General features: G+C 30.2%; 1 protein-coding gene across 2 annotated transcripts in view; it reads left to right on the forward strand.

Moving 5' to 3' along the window:
* LOC135122596 (tyrosine-protein kinase transmembrane receptor Ror-like) overlaps positions 1-19,153 on the forward strand; it is a 120,410-nt gene that overhangs the window by 41,806 nt on the left and 59,451 nt on the right. The window contains exon 2 of one of the 2 annotated variants that reach the window (XM_064046874.1): positions 4,068-4,091. The exons of the other annotated variant lie outside the window; for it this stretch is intronic. Coding sequence (XP_063902944.1) covers positions 4,068-4,091 — 24 coding nt within the window. The remainder of the gene's footprint in view (positions 1-4,067; positions 4,092-19,153) is intronic. 2 annotated transcript variants of the gene reach the window in all.

Here is a 19,153-nt window from a genome sequence, read left to right on the forward strand (position 1 = left end):
AAACGGTTTAAAATTTAAGGAGCCTGCAACAAATTGTCACAAATAAAAGTCTTTTTACAGTTAAAATAATTACAGTACGACGGTTACTTTTTAGTCCAAATCAACACTCCATTTTGTTGTTATTAATTTTTATGTAATACGTTTTTCCACTTCATTTCATTTTTGTACCTTCATAAATAATGTTTGCTGTCATAATGGTGTATTTATTATGAGTAGTTTCTGGCGAATGAAAGGTCAAATAAATAAAAATAATGTCCTCACCGGACAGTAAAATTTTTCATGTTAATGAGTACCTCGTAAGATCACGTCCAAGTTTTTATAACTTTTACGCATAACGAGATTTATAAAATTTAATGGCTACTATAAGTCGTTTCCTATTAAAAAAATTTTGATTTTTAAGATTTTACGCTAGCATCACTTTATTTTAATAAGAAATTGGGATATAATTACAAAGCTGTTTGACATTTTTTATTACTTATCAATAAAACGCCCCAACAGAAAACGTAATAAATAATACTAAAAAAGGTATAAAATCATGACGGTAATCAGTTTCTCCTCACGGATCTCTTTATAAAGCTATTTTGGATTAATAATAAAGCATGGAAATGTGGGAGTGAAAAGCGCTTCGAAACAGCAAATGATTTCTGTTCAGTGCGTTTAATGTGTTGAAGCTAAAAATAGATTTATTCTTTTAAGTACCTTGTTATATTTGGAAAAATTTAACGTGATCAAGACTTATCAGACGCTTTTAGAATATGTAAAACCCCATTAGACAGATAATCAAGATTTATCCATTAGTAATAATGCTGGATTCAAAGGTTTTAAGAATTTATTACCAAGTATTTGCATTGTAGGTCTTGCCGACTAGGTCATGGATAAAGGATTTTATTACCTTTTTCACTATTGTGTAGGTAGAATCTCAATACCGGTTAAAACCATTTTTAGATGCATTAAAAAATTGTAAAATGTTGCCACAATCGGATGATGTTTTTATTGCATAATTACAAATAATAATCAAACAAATCAAAAATACTGCAAAAAAGCTCATAAACTCCTTTTATGACAATAGTAAAATAATAATTAGATTAATTCGTACACCTGTGGCCATTATGTATATAAGAATATTGATATTCGATAAAGCTAGGTTTAATGATATGTTCAAAGGATATGTAAATAGAATAATTTTTTTCTATCAAATATATCATAAAACTTTTCGTATTTACATGATTTTTGCTCAATAAAATAAAGGTAACAATTTAATTTGTGTGTATTTGACTCAGCTTATATATGTACATTGTATATATGTGTTATATATATTTTGAAGCTTACACAAAAAAAAACTCGGCTATTCAGCTGAACACCCAGGTTGTCAATAATATTGTTTTATATGGCATATCAATCTGAGTTTCAACATTGCGATTAAATTTTCTTAATTTATCAAAAATTACATAATCCAATTGTACAATATACTTTAAGAAAAAGTAATATGTAATAATAATATTTTAAATATATATCTTATTGCATTTGACACCTCAATTATCCAATTTCTTAAATCTTCTTTATTTTCCACTATAGTAATATACACCAATGTTTTCCAATGGTCCCATAAACAAAAATCCAAGAGATTAAAATCTTCACTTTTATCGCTCCGAATCTTCGAAATAAAACGTGTTTCTAAATTCATTCAACCACAAAAAATTTTTAAAATACTCCAAGGAATAACCCCCTGAATTTTTGAAGAATCTTTAGTAAACACCCTATACAATAAAGTTTTATGAAAATTGTACATTATGTAACTTCACACCGAACTTACTAGAGTTTTTCGAAAGAACTGTCTCTGTTACAACTTGCAACTAATCTTTTTAATTAAATTTTCGAAATACAGCCGTAAATCAAAACAAATCTTTAATTTAATAACGTACAATTAAATTCAAATGTAAATAATTCTGCAGTAGGGTCTGTTTGACAAATCGCTAATTTCATGTTTTCTCGGTATTTCACAGAACATGAAAAAATAGATCTACTGTTTCCGTTCGTCCGTTGTTTACGTGGTGCTTGTTGGTAATTTCATTGGACAAATAATTCCAAAACTACTAGGATGATTCTCGTGATATTTTAGATGTATTTCAAGGATATCGTGTAGGTTGTAAATTAAAATTTGTCCGATTGTCCTCACCAAAATTTTGATAAGGTCATCGTAAAATTTTGGGAAGTAAAACATGCAAAATATTGTGCTTTTGTACTTAAAATTTATTATTCATTCATAATTTTAACTTTGTGTCTGTAGGTTTCAAGGAAAATGCTACAACAAAATTTTTCACTTTAACATAGAAACCAAAAAACTGATTGATTTAAATGTTTAAAATTTATAGTGTGACATGCTGCTTTATTCAGGTACAAATAACTGAATTATATCTCCTTATTTTTAATCCTATGCCTTATGATAAAAAATAAAATGAGTAAAAGGAAATGTTACAGTTTGTCTTGTAATTTCCGATATATTGACCAGATAACAAAACGATTACAAAACAATAATTAAACTTCATTTATTCATCCTTGTAAAAATTTATTTATATAAAAAATTGATGAAATATCCAAAATTCTATGTATTCTACGATTTTTTATTTTAAAACGTCAAATTCAAATATTCAAACAAATTCAATGTGTTAGAAAAAAAATGTCGAGTATAAACCAAATGTCAGCTATGTGATACAGGGGATGAAATTACATTGCACAAAAATTTCTGTAAAGTAATGGTGATAAAATCAAGACGGATTAATGAACGACAATAGAGGAGTCTGTCACTTTATAAAATGTAAATAATTCTTAAATCACCTATGAAGTTTGACAAGTTTTGGCGATTATTTATCTGTCTAATAGAAATGGACACAGACGGACGACAGACGGAAGTGGGAGACCTATTTTTTCGTACTCTAGGGACTACGTAACGTTGGGGAAAGTAAAACGAAACTTTCGTCACTATACCATTGTATATAGATCTTATAAATAATGTAAACTGAAGCTTCTATTTCTCTTTTATCGCTTTTGTCAGTCTTTACTCTTTACGTATAAAGACATTATGTTTTTGATAGACCACTTTATCACCATCGTATGCAATAAATTAGTATAACTAGTGTTAGTCACAACATAAATATCATCATGACATTACAGACATAAATTTCTTGATGTGATTAATAATTACTTTTATCTTTGCCATATTAGTGAAACCTTTAGTAATGTTTCAGAAAGACACATGTGCATGCGTAAATGGTCTTTTCACATTTACATGCTTAAAATAAATTGAAGACAAGCGTGAAAACGAACACGTATACGTTATGTGAGCTTGACGCTTACCTTGATTTCTTAAATCATAAATAAAAAATTCGCTCTATCTAAAATTTACCCTTTCGGAACCAATTTAAAACTGAAAATTATGTGAAACAATAACTATTGGTTTCCATTTCAGTTTTATTGACGTACTAATTACAACGAAAGTCTACTGTCATTCCACTTAAACTTATAAGAACGGACACGTTTGTTTTTGTCGGTACATTGTGAAATCGTGAAAATTCTTTATTATTGGATGTCACATATTTTTAAGCAATTTTTTGCAACTTTCTCTTTTATGACCCTCTGCTCTTTGCGACCTTTACCGTGCCGAATAAAGCAAAGAGATATTTAATGATGATGATGGTGCTCGTAAAAAGAACAAGTCACTGCACAGTGGATACGTACGATGACAATAAAAAAATTACCGGTATCGATCAAAATATGTAATCGAACTCATACATTTATATTATTTGTATTTGGAGATCCTCTACTATTTTGCTTCTGAGGTTGCAATCGAATTGTCCGCAAAGTCCAACAACCCGATTGTAAATCAGCTTTTGTGATTCCGTAATGCGTTATTCAGATTACAGTTGCCACCAAACAAATTATTACTTTCAAAACAACCGTTGCAATCACAAGTACATGGCAATTGCTATAATTCTTCTGCAGTGCTTTCTCACATTTTCTTTTTTGTTCTTTTGTTTTTTTCTTTTAATAATTTTTTTCTTTTGTTTCAGACGCTTCTTATTTTGCACTCATGCGTACGTATTTAGATATAACTGAACTAACACCACTAACATTTAATATCAAAACATTTTAACATATTAAAATGTTCGGGTGCATGCATTTCTCTCGTAGAAAATACACTCCACTAAGAAGCACAGTGTATTTCCATATGAAATGAATGGCTACTCAGTTATAATGAATTCATGCAGAACACTTTAGCGGTTTGCTTGCAGAATCTTTTAACATATTAACCAGTTTCCTTGAATTGTGATATGCTTTGCTTTTAACACACTTATGCCGCAAAACTTAATCAAACTCTTGAGAAATTGAATGAATGAAAAGTATTTTTCTTATTCGTGGTCTTTTTTGTGAAAGGCTCATTTGTAAATGGGGAAAAGGAAAGAATAAAAACTAATTGTACAAAACTATCGGCGTTTTAAGTTGTTGATTTTATTTTAACTACACCGTCACATTTACAGGTGTTAACTATTGCAAGTTTTTGTAAAAATGAATCAAGTGACTCTTATTTTCTCAACTGCAAAATAAATAAATAAATAAACCAGAAGACACATATTTTGTAAGTCACTGTCTTTTTTTTTCGTGGATTGCCCACCCTACTTTTATTTTTATAAATCCAGAAGCAGTCCCACGTGTACATCGAAAGCATTGTTATTCCAATTGCGCGCATCTACTCCTACAGTTTTGATTGTTATTGCACAAACAATCATATTTATAGAACGATCGAATAAATCTTAAAGTACAAAAGAGTCTTCGGCAACACCATTTGTATTTCGTTTCGCTGGAAGTCTTAAATAAACATTTCTCCTCTTCCCATACATCGTCAGAGATGTTTGGGCAACAAGGTGTTTCGACTCACAATAATACTCCTGAAATAACATACTCACCACTTAACCTGATATGCTTTTAATAAACGATCCTAAAATGTGTAAAGGTGGTTTATGTTTGTGGTTCTTGAAAAGGGGACACACTTTAAAGACCCGGTAGATTTACATAGGAAAAGGTGGGGACTATTTTTAACAGGAGAAGGCTGGAAGGATACCTGTCACTCAATAATTATTTAGAAATTTAAGCATCTTGCTTGACAGTCACTTGGAAATGACAAATAATAAGTATAAAATTAAAAACACGCATCACGCAACTTACCAAGAAAAACTGAATTACTACTGAGTAAATAATTTTTACTTCTTGTGGTAGGTCAGTGAGTGTAGATTGTTTTAACATACCTTTATTCCATTTACCTGTAACAGAACATACTTACTCGTAATAGCTCGAATTTAACAATGACGTTAGAAGCTTCTCACTAACAACGAATCCTTGCAAAGAGCTCGACAAATGCTGTTCATGTGAAGCAGGCTTAAGTCATTGCAGAAATTTAAATAGTGCATAACGGAATAAACAAGGACCATACAGCCAAATTTATTCAAATATCCGCAAGGTCACCTTTCAGCGACACAACTGTTTGAAAGCTGATATTTTGTAGACTTGTGAGCTTACATTAATTACTAGCATTTTTTAATGTTCGAGATTATTTTAATTGAAAATGCAGTTTTTATGTTTACAACGAGGTCGAAAAAGCTTTGTGGTAATTTTTTTTTTTATTACTCTGTCTACGGATTGTAAAATATGTATACTTTGAAGTACCACAAACCACAAGTATGAATTGATAAAATATTGCACATTTTATACAAGATCTATTTGTCAAAATACTAAGGTGGCGTCATTAACGGGGGTGGGGATAAAAAACAAGATTTCAGAGTATTCAGTTCGGTAGTTTCAAATTGTTATAAGGTTTTCGTATTAGACACGTAATCTCCGAAACTGCCGAACCCATTGTTATCAACTTTTGTATATACATATATTATGAATATCATGTAGAAGTAGATGGTTAAAGTCTCTGGTTAAAGGGTAACTAAAATTTGACTAATCATTCCCCCCACCAATGGGATGACGTCATCGCCAAAATTTATAATAGTATGCTTTTTTTTAATTTTGCAAAATAAGATACCCCTGCATTTGTGGTGTATAACAATATTTTGCTAATTAAATTTTGCCGCATAAATCCTCTGAAATCGGTATGCAAAATATTATGACTCTATATTTGTGGATTATCAACGCACTCATAGTTTTTAGAATTACTCATACAGGATGACTCAAAAAAATGTATTTTATTCATTGAATCAGGAATTTGCACAACCGTATGGTTTGAAATATCTTGCAGACGTTTTAAATTTATTGTAAGCATGGTAAATTTTTAACGAAAATGTATCTCTTTATCCCTCCCAAAAAATTGCTGACGTCATCTCAAAATTTGCCGAATAAATCCTACGTAAAATGCGCAAAATATGATGAGGCTATACTAGTGATTTATCATTGCATTAAAAGTTTTTGAATTTCTTATACAGGGTGACTTATAAAAATTAATGAATGAGTTAATTTATTTTTTTTTTAAATAAATCGGGGACACCATTTTACTGGAAATTTGGGAATACAATACTGTTGTCATTAGTATTACACTGCACCTCTCCAAAGTGATATACGTGTCTTTGCAAAAATGTTAAGGGCGTCATTACGCTTCTTTACATTTACTTTAACATTAGATACATATCTTTATTGTAACTTATAAGTTATATTGTGAGGATCCTCATAAAAAAAATAAAATTCGCATAATTAAATTTTATAATTTTTCTGAATAACTTTCGACAATTTTTTTTTACAGTGTGACTTGTACTATATATTAACTTATAGGGGCTATCATAATATAAATAAAATTTTATGATTTTAATGGAAGCTGCATTTGTTGGACTGTACTTCAAGGGTGAGAGATTTTATGTCTAAATAACTTCAGATCAATTTTAATATTTTTCCGTTAGGGACCCCCTTAGGTGGAAATTAAGTTATACATAACTGGCATTTCAGTTAAATGTAAAAAAAAAACATGTAAAAAAAATTTGAACTGTTCTTACTTTCCACACACGTGAGTACGATGTTGTTCATGTCTCCTTAGTCTTTACAGGAGAGTTCATGCAATAGACGGATTAGTGCATTAAAACGATGAAGTGTAAATCAGACCTGGTTGATTTCTGCACTGAGCAAAAATGTAGAGGTCGTAATCCCCTTCAGCACCTAAGAATGGTAGAGATAATGGAAAAGTAGTCAACCATGAAAGAAAAAGTGCTGTGCCTGTAGGAAAAGTATGGTGTACATACAAACACGTGCTAAGTGGATATTTCAAACTCCCTAGACTAAGTCAACTGTGGCAGATAACCATGGATTTTTGAAAGACGAAAATTATATCAATGACAAAATCCAAACAACTGTCAATATATTTTATTCTGAACAGCTCTTCTGAAGGACATTTTCGAGTAGCTTTGACGCAAAGTAAAATATTTAAAAATGTTTGTTGGTTCATTGTTGGTAATCTAAAAAATTGGGCAGAACATCTCTCACTCCTATGTTCCGTCAACTCCCGCTTCTTTGAAAAATAATAAAATGTGGTTTCACGATTTTTGTTTTATGGTAAGCTTTATTAAAGAAAAAACCAGCACAAATGCCAAGTGGACAAGTGTGTACAACAGGAAATATGTCTAAAGCGGATAACCAACGGGAAAAATGTAGATATTCTCGATTTTTCAATACATGTAACTTTGACTGTTTATGTTTATACTTCGAAAGAATTCGAATATTGGCAGAAACATCAGCAATTAAATAACAATAAAATTTCAAATTTGATCGATTTTGTCTCCTCGACGCAGAGGAAGGGATTAAATAATAAAATCCACAACTTTTTTCCCACGAAACTAGATAACATATACACATTTAAATTTGAAAAACAAATTCCACAAAATTGCAAGATTATGATCATTATTTTTTGCGAGGGGGCATAAAGTGATAAATTTTGATTACTGATTTACCATGCTTCCACCCTTAAGATATTTGCAAAATTACACAGCATTCGGTTTTTTAATTGTAAAATATTGTTATCCAATTTTGATTTCCAAAAAATTTGGATGTCTAGGGTGAAAACTCAGCACGGATTCATTAATTACACAAAAGTAAGTAATTCCATAAAACTTAAAGGAAATTTATCATGCTTACAATAAACTTATAACGTATGCAAGATTTCATATCATTTAATTTATAGTTCCAAATTAAGTTGGAAAACGTTACACAATTTATACAAACACAGTATCTTATTGTATAAAATTTAAATAATATTTATTAACGTAAATTTTGAAGTTAACGTCATCGTATTGTTGGTGGGAATGATCTCTGATATGTGCACGATCTTCTTAAGATCCATATAAAATTTGACAACAATTGGTCCAGTAGTGTCGTAGATTACCTCTCTAAAAAATTCCGGACAGACGGCAGACTGACCGACGGAGACGGAACAATTATTTTTTCGAACTCTATGGATCATGAAACGTCGAGAAAACATGGAAGTAGCCAGTCGTCCGATAGCTCGATTACAATAGTTTGTTAGCTTACGCTCGGGAAGTAAAAATGTTTATAGAGATAAGAAACTGACTCATTGAATAAAAAGTCTTTTAATAATTTAAAAATACTCCATTGACGGATAATAATTGAAGAGAATACGATAGCGTTTTCATGAAAATAGGTATATCTTATTTACTGTTACAAATTATCTTATAAATATTAGTGCAGTTATCTACAATTCTTTTCTTTAAAATTAACATTAAAATTTAGTTTCGTTGGATTGATTCACAACAAAACCTTATAAATCAAAGATATTAATTTGACATTGGCAATAAAAGTGTTATATATTTTAATATAAACTCCAATAGATATAATTTATTTTTTTTTGTATCCATAAAGGGATATGTTAATCAAATCATTTTTAATGCATTTATGGGGGGAACATAGTCATAGTGAATCGTTTTATGAAAAAAAAAAAATTAAGCCAATATATTATCTTAATTTAAACTTTTAATTACAATAATTATTAAAAACTGTTTTAAATTTATTTAGGCCGATTTGTCCTCGCCACTCAAGTATATAGTCAGTTAAGTAGCTCCAGTTTTTTAGATCAATTATAAAATATTTGATCCTGCGACTTTTATTTATTCATTTATTCATTCAATTGTAATAATTTCTTAACAAAATTTTGTGTTAGGTTACTGTTAATCATAACAACAATGGGCAAACATTTTTTATTTAATTTAATTGTTTTTATTCATGAATTCTTGTATAAACAATTCTCAATATAGGACTGTATGGACAAAAGATGTGTATAGAAAATATTTTTTAGTTCAATTCTTTTCAAATGAGATGTATTTAAGAAAATTTTGACATCATCTCCATGTTTTTAGAAGGTAGAAACACACAAATTTTAGTAAATTGTGTGCAAAATTCAGAGCAATCGGTTTTATGATTTTTTTTTAATCTGCAAACATAAGGTGAAAAATGGAGATAGACCAATGAATTACAACCCTAGAAACATTTTATTTTACACACTTTAAATAGGATTTTAACATTTGCATAATATACTTAAAACATGTTCAGTAATTTCGTAAACTATCTGTCTAATGAAATCGTCAACAGAAATACTACTGATGACAGAAAGACGGTAACAGAGATCTAGAGAACGAGAACTAACTGCACTACAAAAATGGACTACTATCTGAAGGGCTAGTTCAGAGTTATGTTCATCAATATTTTTAAGTTAGTTATGATTAGTTAAAATTAAAGTTAAAGGATTATTCTGTTTTGCCAATTATTATAGCCAAAAAACATTTACTTAAATATGTTATATGCAGCAGCTAAATGGTAGGCCGTCGATTAACATGAGCCAGCTTATGGAAAGACCCTTCAAAATGTCCTAAATTTTAATTTTTAAAGGTGAATTTAAAATAATTAGAATAATAAGACTTTTGTGTTAATATTCAATATTTCAAATTGCAAACATTTTACTCTAAGTAATAAAATACCAGTACCATAATAGAAAAAAAAAAACGTAAAATATTTACTTAACTACATGTATTGTGATCAGAAATCTGCAGTGTTACTGCTTTCAAATGCAAATAATGTTACAATAATCCATAACAACTTTCGTATAATTTTACTGGTTGTTTTCTCAGATGTGTGCAAATTTAATGTAAATTTGTCAATATGTTACATGCATGGTCAAAATATTTCTTAAACCTACGCACGCTGACATTAAATAACTATATGGATATACAAATCAATGATCCCTGCAACAAAATGACCAATGTAAGCATAAATATTTTGGCGAAATTATTTTATTATAACAAAATTTAACACAAAGTATTATCATACGTATACGTTATTAGTTTATAACAATTCGTTATCGTATTAATGTATGATTTTAAATCGAAATATTGAAATAATACCCCATCATTTATAAGAATAACTTGAGGCATATGATATTCAGTATTATTAAATATGAAAATATGTTAACAGTTTACTAGAAGTTTACTTCTAAAGCATTTAATTAAGTAGCAGCACTTTTTTTCAAAAAAAAAGAAGACAATTAATTGTAACCCGACGCTACGAGAAATTGCCCATGTCGCTTTTTATTAATCTCAAATCCATTAATGTAATGAGAGAGCCAAGTTAAATTTCATTTCGTATGAAACATTTCACCAATCAAGAAGTTACAAAATTTAGTTTGTTTAAAAATAAGTTTATGTGTCCCATTAACAGAAAATCCATTTTATGCCGACACTGTTTCTTCAGAAAAAAATACATTTGAGTTCTCTCTGTCCGTTTATAACGTAAAACTGCAGAAAAAGTGGTCTACTAGCGTAATAAAGTATAAAAGTGAAATTGTAGTCTACAACATTGTATGCAGGTTTTTCTCTTTCAATTCCAACATTTCCTTGTTTGTTTATTTTGTTTCGAAAACCATATAATGCACTTTTTACACTCAAATCCCTATAAAATGTTGTAATGTAAACAATGTATATCCTCTTCGTGAGCTTTAACGTCTTTCTCCATTAGTTTCTTCGTGTACGGTCCAACAAGTATTGCCGCTATCACGATAGTACGAAGCAATAAAAAGCCAAACGTATTCGCATTGTAGCGAGGTAATACAGGGAATAAACAATGAACACGATCTTTATGTGAAGATTGCATCATACCAAACGAGATTTAAGTAGGTATTCAAATTTCTTGATTTAAGTTGGTTCAAACTTCGAAGTAAGTGTGTGTGTAAAAGTAAGAAATATGAAAAGCGATAACTTACATACAACGGAAATTGCCAACATCTTTATACGGAATACTAATGCAAATTTCTAAAGGTTCATTTTCCACTAATTAACCTACCTGGATAGAAATTCCATTTGTATGTCTCCGCTTACAGGAAGTAGGTTTTGGCAAATTCTCTGTTGTTAAATATATTTTCTATACAGATAATACTTTAGGAATAATTTTGACAGATAAGCTACGAAACACATGTTTGCTTATTGACTGAAGTGTGTGATACTAATAGACCTTAAATTATAACATCTTCCTGGTTTCTTACAACTGATTTCGAATTTTTATCGTAACCAATAAATAATGTTCAAAAAACAAACTCTTCTATTAAATAGAAGCTCCGTCTTTAGATGGTGTGAAATAATTAGTAAAATTATAAATAACATAAAAAAAAAAAATTGTTATTCCGGAGATGCCTTAAAAGTGGAACACCAAACATACAAGATCCTAAAAAATCTATTTTAATATACCATTTGTACTTTCTCATACTTGAGAGATCAGCAACGGGAATAGTGTAACATAACGAAATAAACACTCATCTTATACGAATTTAGAACACAATGGCTTTACACTTGTTTAAAGTATATCCAGGAGTAGACTGACGAAATTTGTTTGTAAAAGGGTATTGTTGGTGTTGGGAGTAAAACTAAAATTTTCCAGCTGTCGCATTTTTGTGTGGTTTAAAACATGTAGATATAATTCTGGAATCTGATTGAAACGTGCCAAGTTAAGATGAACAGTTTTAAAGTGGGAGATTTAATTTCAATTAACGTGTGATTATTGTAAATTTTCTCAATTCAACTTTGTTAAAGCAATTAAAACTTGCGGTGTTCCTTCCTCTAAACAATTTGCGGTTAATTTGCAAGTAATATTTACCCAATTCATTTACACGTTGTGCGCGTATTGTACAATGTATCGCAATGTGCGATAATTAATTTTGGTATCTTCATTTGCAAATGTTGTTCTTATTACGTAACGAAAATGGCGGTAGAAATATCAGTCATACTATTTTTATTGTCGATTGACCTCTTTCATTGTAAACAATGCTTATTTTATATTGGAATTTCAATAAAATCTAACTTATCATCGAGTTCTTTGTACTGTAAAATTATAAACATAATAGAATTTATCGGAAAGTTGACTATTTGATTTATTATACTAACGAATATTAAGTTATTTCCATTTGCTTATGCTTATTTATGAGACGCAGTTATAGGTACGGATTATTTTAATTAATATATTTAGCAAAATTTAATTAAAACATCTCTTTTTAATTTCAGTAATAATGAGTTCACATCTCGTAAGAACATACGATTATTAAAAACTAAGAAGCAGATGTCTTTCGATTACTTGTGATAACGTCAACAGATTAGTACTAAATTTGAATTAATTTTTTGGTGAAAACATTAGCTATTCTAATGAGTAAATTAATTACAGTCAACTACTCAGTGAAGGGTAACAAATGTATTCAAAAAACAAATCAAAACCTAAATTAAATGCCTCAGGAACCATGTTTACAACACAACCTATATCCATGCAGCATAATGAATTATGTTGGGAGAAACAATTTAATAAAGCCGTGGGCCCTATCAGTACGTTGATTTATATTGTTTAATAAACCTAACAGTAAAGAAGGTTAGGTACCCAATTAGATCGTTAGGGCTATAAATACGAGAGTAGTTGTTAGTAGGTTTCTTGTTGTTTCACTTTAAAATGTTAATTAAAACGTGCTATTAAGGCTTTCCGAGATTTCATTAAACGTTTTTTTTTTTCATACAAAATGATAATTTACCACATTTTGAGGTGTCAGTAATTAATAATCAAATTTCTAAATAATTTCTGTGGTTACCAAAGGCAAAACTGTATTTTCAGCTTCAGGTCAGAGTCCTAAAATCGTGATAGTACAAGTATTCGTTGTCAACCTCACGTAGGAATAAAAATAAAATATATAATATCAGTTTACCACCTGTTTCAAATCAGGGTTACATTTTACTAGATTCATGGCTCCATCAATTTGACACTTGACAAACGTAACTAATCAAATCGACACAAAATGCAGCACTATAATGTGATATATTAAAGTGTAACTAACGCCTGGAACTGGCATAATTCAAGACGTCGCAGACTATACAGTTTATTTGAAAGTAATAACAATTCGTACTGCTCACTTAAACTTATAGTAGAACTTTTCCCATTTTTGTGTCAAATTTTATAAATACGAATTTTTCAATTCAAGGATACCAACGAGGCATATTTTTAAAAAATATATCGATTCATTTGTAAGACGATGTCATAAGTTTTCTACATGGAATGCATAAATAAATTTTACTCGATTCTAATTATACTTAATTACAACAATAAAAAATAAACTACTAAAACTTCTTTCAGTGCTGAATCACAGGTGACGTCATCAAATTTGTGTGGTGATAGACCAATAAATTTTGGTTAGAGTTTTACTTAGCTACAAGTTTTTTAAGTATACCGACAATCACAACAATTAGTCCAACAGTTACGGAGATATTCACGCTAACGAAACCCCCAGCACACGAGGGACGACAGACGACAGAGAGTCAACAGACAGAGGAAAAGGGAAGACTGATTTTTTAGTATTCTACAATATTTGAAACATCTATCGACAAAACATGAAATTAGACGTTCATAAAGATTTAAAAAAAAATATTTAGAAGTACACGTTTCTCAAATGATGAAGTGCAGGATATTTTATCATTAGAATAAGATGGTGTCAGTACTCCTAAGTGTGTAAAAAGAAAATATTACAATTTTTGTAGAAACGACTTTTTAAATGATATTTTATGTTATAAATTGTAACTAAACCTCGGTAGACTAGTTTATTCTAGAACTTAGACAGACAGACAGTTTAAAGAAGCATTTTTTATAGACGTTACAAAAATTATGTTATTCCCGTACAACACAAAGTAAAATGTTCTACTCATGTGTTGTCTAGATATTCCATAAATAGCGGTGCTTTCAGTGTTCATCTTTACGAAACACCTGCAATTATTTTAGCTGCTTCAAATCGTTTATCTCAAATATGCATAGCTTGTATAAATTTCGCTAAACATGATGTTTAAAGTTTGAACGAAAATTTGTTCAGGCAAAAAATTTTTAGTTTAGCCCTATATTTACAGTTGAAGACTTTTAACAAGTAGCAAAAAATGATCCAGCAAATGTTGCTTTATGTGCGTTTTATAAAATGAATAAGATTAATTCAGTGGATAAGTATAAAATTTTGAAAAAGATATTTTTGTTCTTAAAATTAAAATGTATCTAAAACCAAACTTTTTAAAAACCTCATTTGTGGTTTGATTTTCCGTCAAGAGTGCGTAGTAGTTATTTGGGTTGAAATATATTCACTCGCTGATTATAGGGGTAAAAATTCTATCAAAATGCGTTTCAGTATTTAAAACAAAAGGCCTATTTTAACGCATTACATTAGATAAATAGTTAGTTTACTTTACGTGAAATCCATCCACAATACATTTTCAAAAAGTAAACGTTTATTCCTATTCTAAAAATATTTGCAATTACCGTTTTAAACACATGGTGAAATAATGTACCTGCAACACAATAAATGGCAGTCGATGCGGTAATAAGCCGCGTTAAACAGATGATTTTGTTGTGTATAATTCAAAAAATGAATGTTCTATACTCTTTCTGCTTAAATAAGTAAAACAGGCCCTTCATCATAAACCGGTATTTCATTATACCCTGTTGGAGGAAGTAATTAGCTGTAAAAGCGCAGCATCAGTTTCCTTAGATTTTCATTATAAGCTTTGTACCAATTTTATCAAAACATCTGTGTATAAGCCATACATCATTTTGTACATATGAAAGTGGCAAGGATTTTCATTACTGACTACTCGAAATTTATCAGTACAGTTTACATTCCGACATCACTTTGAACATACGGAAGTGGCAAGGATTTTTATTACGGACACTGATTATGAGCGTACTTTGTTGTATTGTCTTCCCAGTTTAAATTGGTTTTTATGATAGATCCATTGTGTCGAAGTTGATGATGGGGACAATAGAGTAAATCCCTAGCCACAAATAAGAAAGTGGTCGATTTCTTGCAGGACCATACTTTGTTATTCAACTCACATTGTCCGTCCTGGAGTAATAATGAGGTGATAATATTTATTATCTGGCCATAAAAACCACTTTAAACTGGAAGTACTTTACAGTCGTTGGTGATTCTGCAAGCTATTCCAATTTATCAGCACAGTTTACATTCCGTCTCGAGCATCAGACACATGGAAATCATCATTTTTGCTATGCGATTTTGATAATGTTCTTTCTGTAGGCAAGGACATTGAGAAAAAGCTCCCTCTGGTCTTGAGTTCATTTTTATGAATACTTATTGGTTTTTACGTGTACGAAAGTCATATTAAATATTTATGCTTTAAAGTTCAGTGATGCGTGAAAGAACGTGTACGTGTAATAGAAATTTCATCATTTTAAAAACTGGATTTACTTATGTAAAAATGGTCTAAGGTTTATTTATACAGCACAATACAATACAACAAATCCTGCTTCTGCGAAAAATGATAAAATTTGATCGTGCGAAATTTTATTTAATTTAAGATAACCCCTATAACTTAAAATAAAGACTGATATGTAGGTATGTAATGTTAATAAAGGTAAAGAATCATGCTATTTTTATGTTTCAAGTAACTGTTTTCTTTATAAAACTTTGTGATGATGTCATCAATATAAAGACACGTATATCATTTTGGATAGTTGTAATGTAATAAAAACAAGTACTGTATTTGCACTTTTTCAGGAAAATTGTCTGAGCCGTTCTTGAATTAATCAATAAAATAAACTGACTCATTCCTTTTTTTTCAGTCACCCTGTATAAGTATAGAGTATTTACAATATTTTGCACGTTTTGGTGTAAATTGTGTAACTGTGATGAAAAATTGTTCCAAGTTGTTTCGACAGAACTTCCCTTGCACTTAAAGTACAATGAAAAGGTATTGCAACTGTGTTGATTTACCATAAGGTAGAGCCTTTTTCATATCTTATCACGATATATTCGTGTTTTTAAACTTACCTAACAAGCTAGGGCTGGATTCTGGATTCACGCATTCATTAATTTTTTGAGTCACTCTGTATATGCAAATCGAAAAAATTTGAATGGAATGATAAATCACAAGTACAGACTCATCATATTTTGTACATTTTAGACAGGATTTATTCAGCAAAATTTTGGGGTGACGTCATCAATTTTTTAGGGGGGATGAGCAAATACATTTTGATAAAAAATTTACCATGCTTATGATAACTTTAAAACATCTCCAAGATTTCAAAGCATTCGGTTCTGTAATTCCTGATTAAATCAATAAAATAAATTGATGCATTCATTAATTTTTTTCGGTCGCAAATCGAAAAAATTTGAATGGAATGATAAATCACAACAAGAGACTCACCATATTTTGTACATTTTAGATAGGATTTATTCAGCAAAATTTTGTGGTGACGTCATAAATTTTTTAGGAGGGGACGACCAAATACATTTTGATCAAAAATCTACCATGCTTATGATAATTTTAAAACATCTTCAAGATTTCAAAGCATTCGGTTTTGTAGTTCCTGAGTAAATCAGTAAAATAAATTTTGCGCATTCATTAATTTTTTTGAGTCACCTGTATATGCAAATCCAAAAAATATGAATGGAGTCGATATATTTTGACTAAAGATTTATGATGCTCTTTAGAGCCTTAAAACATCTGCAACATTTTAAAACATTCGGGTTAGCAGATTCAAAATTAAATTGCAAAATGTTTTTTTATGATTTTGATTTTTTTTCCAAAAATCTGGACGTTTCGGGTAAAAACTGAATTCGGAGTCGTAAACTACATGTGTAGGACTATGTTATTTTATACAATTTAAGACCCATTTACTATGTACAATTTTGAAGTGACGTCATCGCATTAGTGGTGGGGATGATTAAACAAATTTTGGTTAGCGTTTTACCATCTACATGATATTCCTAATATAAGTACAAAATTTCACAACAATCGGTCCAGTACTTTCGGAGATTATCTGTCTAATAAAAATCCGGGACGGCAGACGGACAGACGGACAGACGGACGGACAGACAGACGGACAGACGGACGGACAGACAGACGGACAGACGGACAGACAGACGGAAATGGGAGACCTATTTCTTCGTATTCTAGGAGTCATGAAAGATCGAGAAAACGTAAAAGTAGAGAGTCGGCCGACGGACTCGATTACAATACTTCCTTTGCTTACGCTCGGGAAGTAAAAAATGCAAATTTCAATTAAATTTTGGGAAAAAACGTGTGCGGTAGAAAAAATAGTATAAATAACTCGTTCATAAGGCCATTGAGGCACTCATCCTTTATATTACTCGCGGCTTCGCCGCTCGTTCTATAAACTTGGATTCGTGCCTCAATATTTGCCTTATGAAACTCGTTCTTTAATATACTATTATTGATTTAATCCGACTGCTCTGAAATCTTGCAGATGTTTTAAGGTCATAAAGAGCATAATAAATGTTTAGTCAAAATATATTTGCTTATCCCCTCCAAAAACTTGATGACGTCAGCTCGAAAGTTTGCCGAATAAATCATATCTAAAATGTACAAAATATGATCAGTCTGTACTTGTAATTTATCACTCCATTCATATTTTTTGGATTTGCATATACAGGGTGACTCAAAAAAATTAATGAATGCGTAAATTAATTTTTTTGACTTAATCATGAACTGCAAAACCGAATGCTTTGAAATCTTGCAGATGTTTTAAGGTTATAAAGAGCATAATAAATGTTTAGTCAAAATACATTTGCTTATCCCCTCCAAAAAATTGATGACGTCAGCTCGAAAGTTTGCCGAATAAATCCTATCTAAACTGTACAAAATATGATGAGTCTGTACTTGTGATTTATCACTCCATTGATTTTTTTTTTTTGGATTTGCATATACAGGGTGACTCAAAAAAATTAATGAATGCGTAAATTTATTTTATTGATTTACTCAGGAACTACAAAACCGAATTCTTTGAAATCCACTGCGAAAAAAAAAACATAATAGGCATGCAGTCGTCACGTTTCCGACAGCGAGGGAAGTACTGTCTAAACTCTTTAGACGAATTTTTATTGCTAGTGGTAATATTTGGAACAATCATGGTAATAATAAAAATAATGAAAAGAATAAAGACTGGAAGTATTTGAAATAAAAATATAAAATTAATAAGAAAGAAGAAACATTTTAACAAAAAACAAGAAGACTTAACTTTATTTTACCATATGTGTATAACAAATTAGCGTACGGCAACATGTGGAGTACTACGTTCCAAATATTGCCATCAACATGATTTTATATAACTGTAAAAAAATCATCAGTTTTGACATTCTTACCAATATTACTTTTGTTTAAAAGAATTTAAAAAAGATTGCACTTGTTACCTACTAATTAATCTATTGATGAAATTTTAGCTTTCAAGTCTTGAAACTTAATCTACAAAAAAATTCAGTTACTATCTACACGATATTCGTAACATACGTATAAAATTTGACAAGAATCGGTTTGGTAGTTTCGTCTAATAAAAATTCCCTGTTTTACATACTCTGGGGGTCATGAAACGTTGAGAAAAACTGAAAGCAGCTATTCGTCGGATGGACTTTATTACAATGCTTCCTAAGCTTACGCTCGGAAATACCAAAAAAAAATATATATTTATATAGCAATGTCTCATATATTGATGAGTTACCAGTTAATTTTTTGCATTCAATTCCATAACAGGCTGTATAATGTTATAGTAAAACTCAACTGTCCATGACAAACGA

The sequence above is a fragment of the Zophobas morio genome, unplaced genomic scaffold, assembly GCF_036711695.1.
Source record: "Zophobas morio isolate AGI-343-1 ecotype UQ-CSIRO unplaced genomic scaffold, CSIRO_AGI_Zmor_V1 ptg000005l, whole genome shotgun sequence".
Classification (NCBI taxonomy): domain Eukaryota; kingdom Metazoa; phylum Arthropoda; class Insecta; order Coleoptera; family Tenebrionidae; genus Zophobas; species Zophobas morio.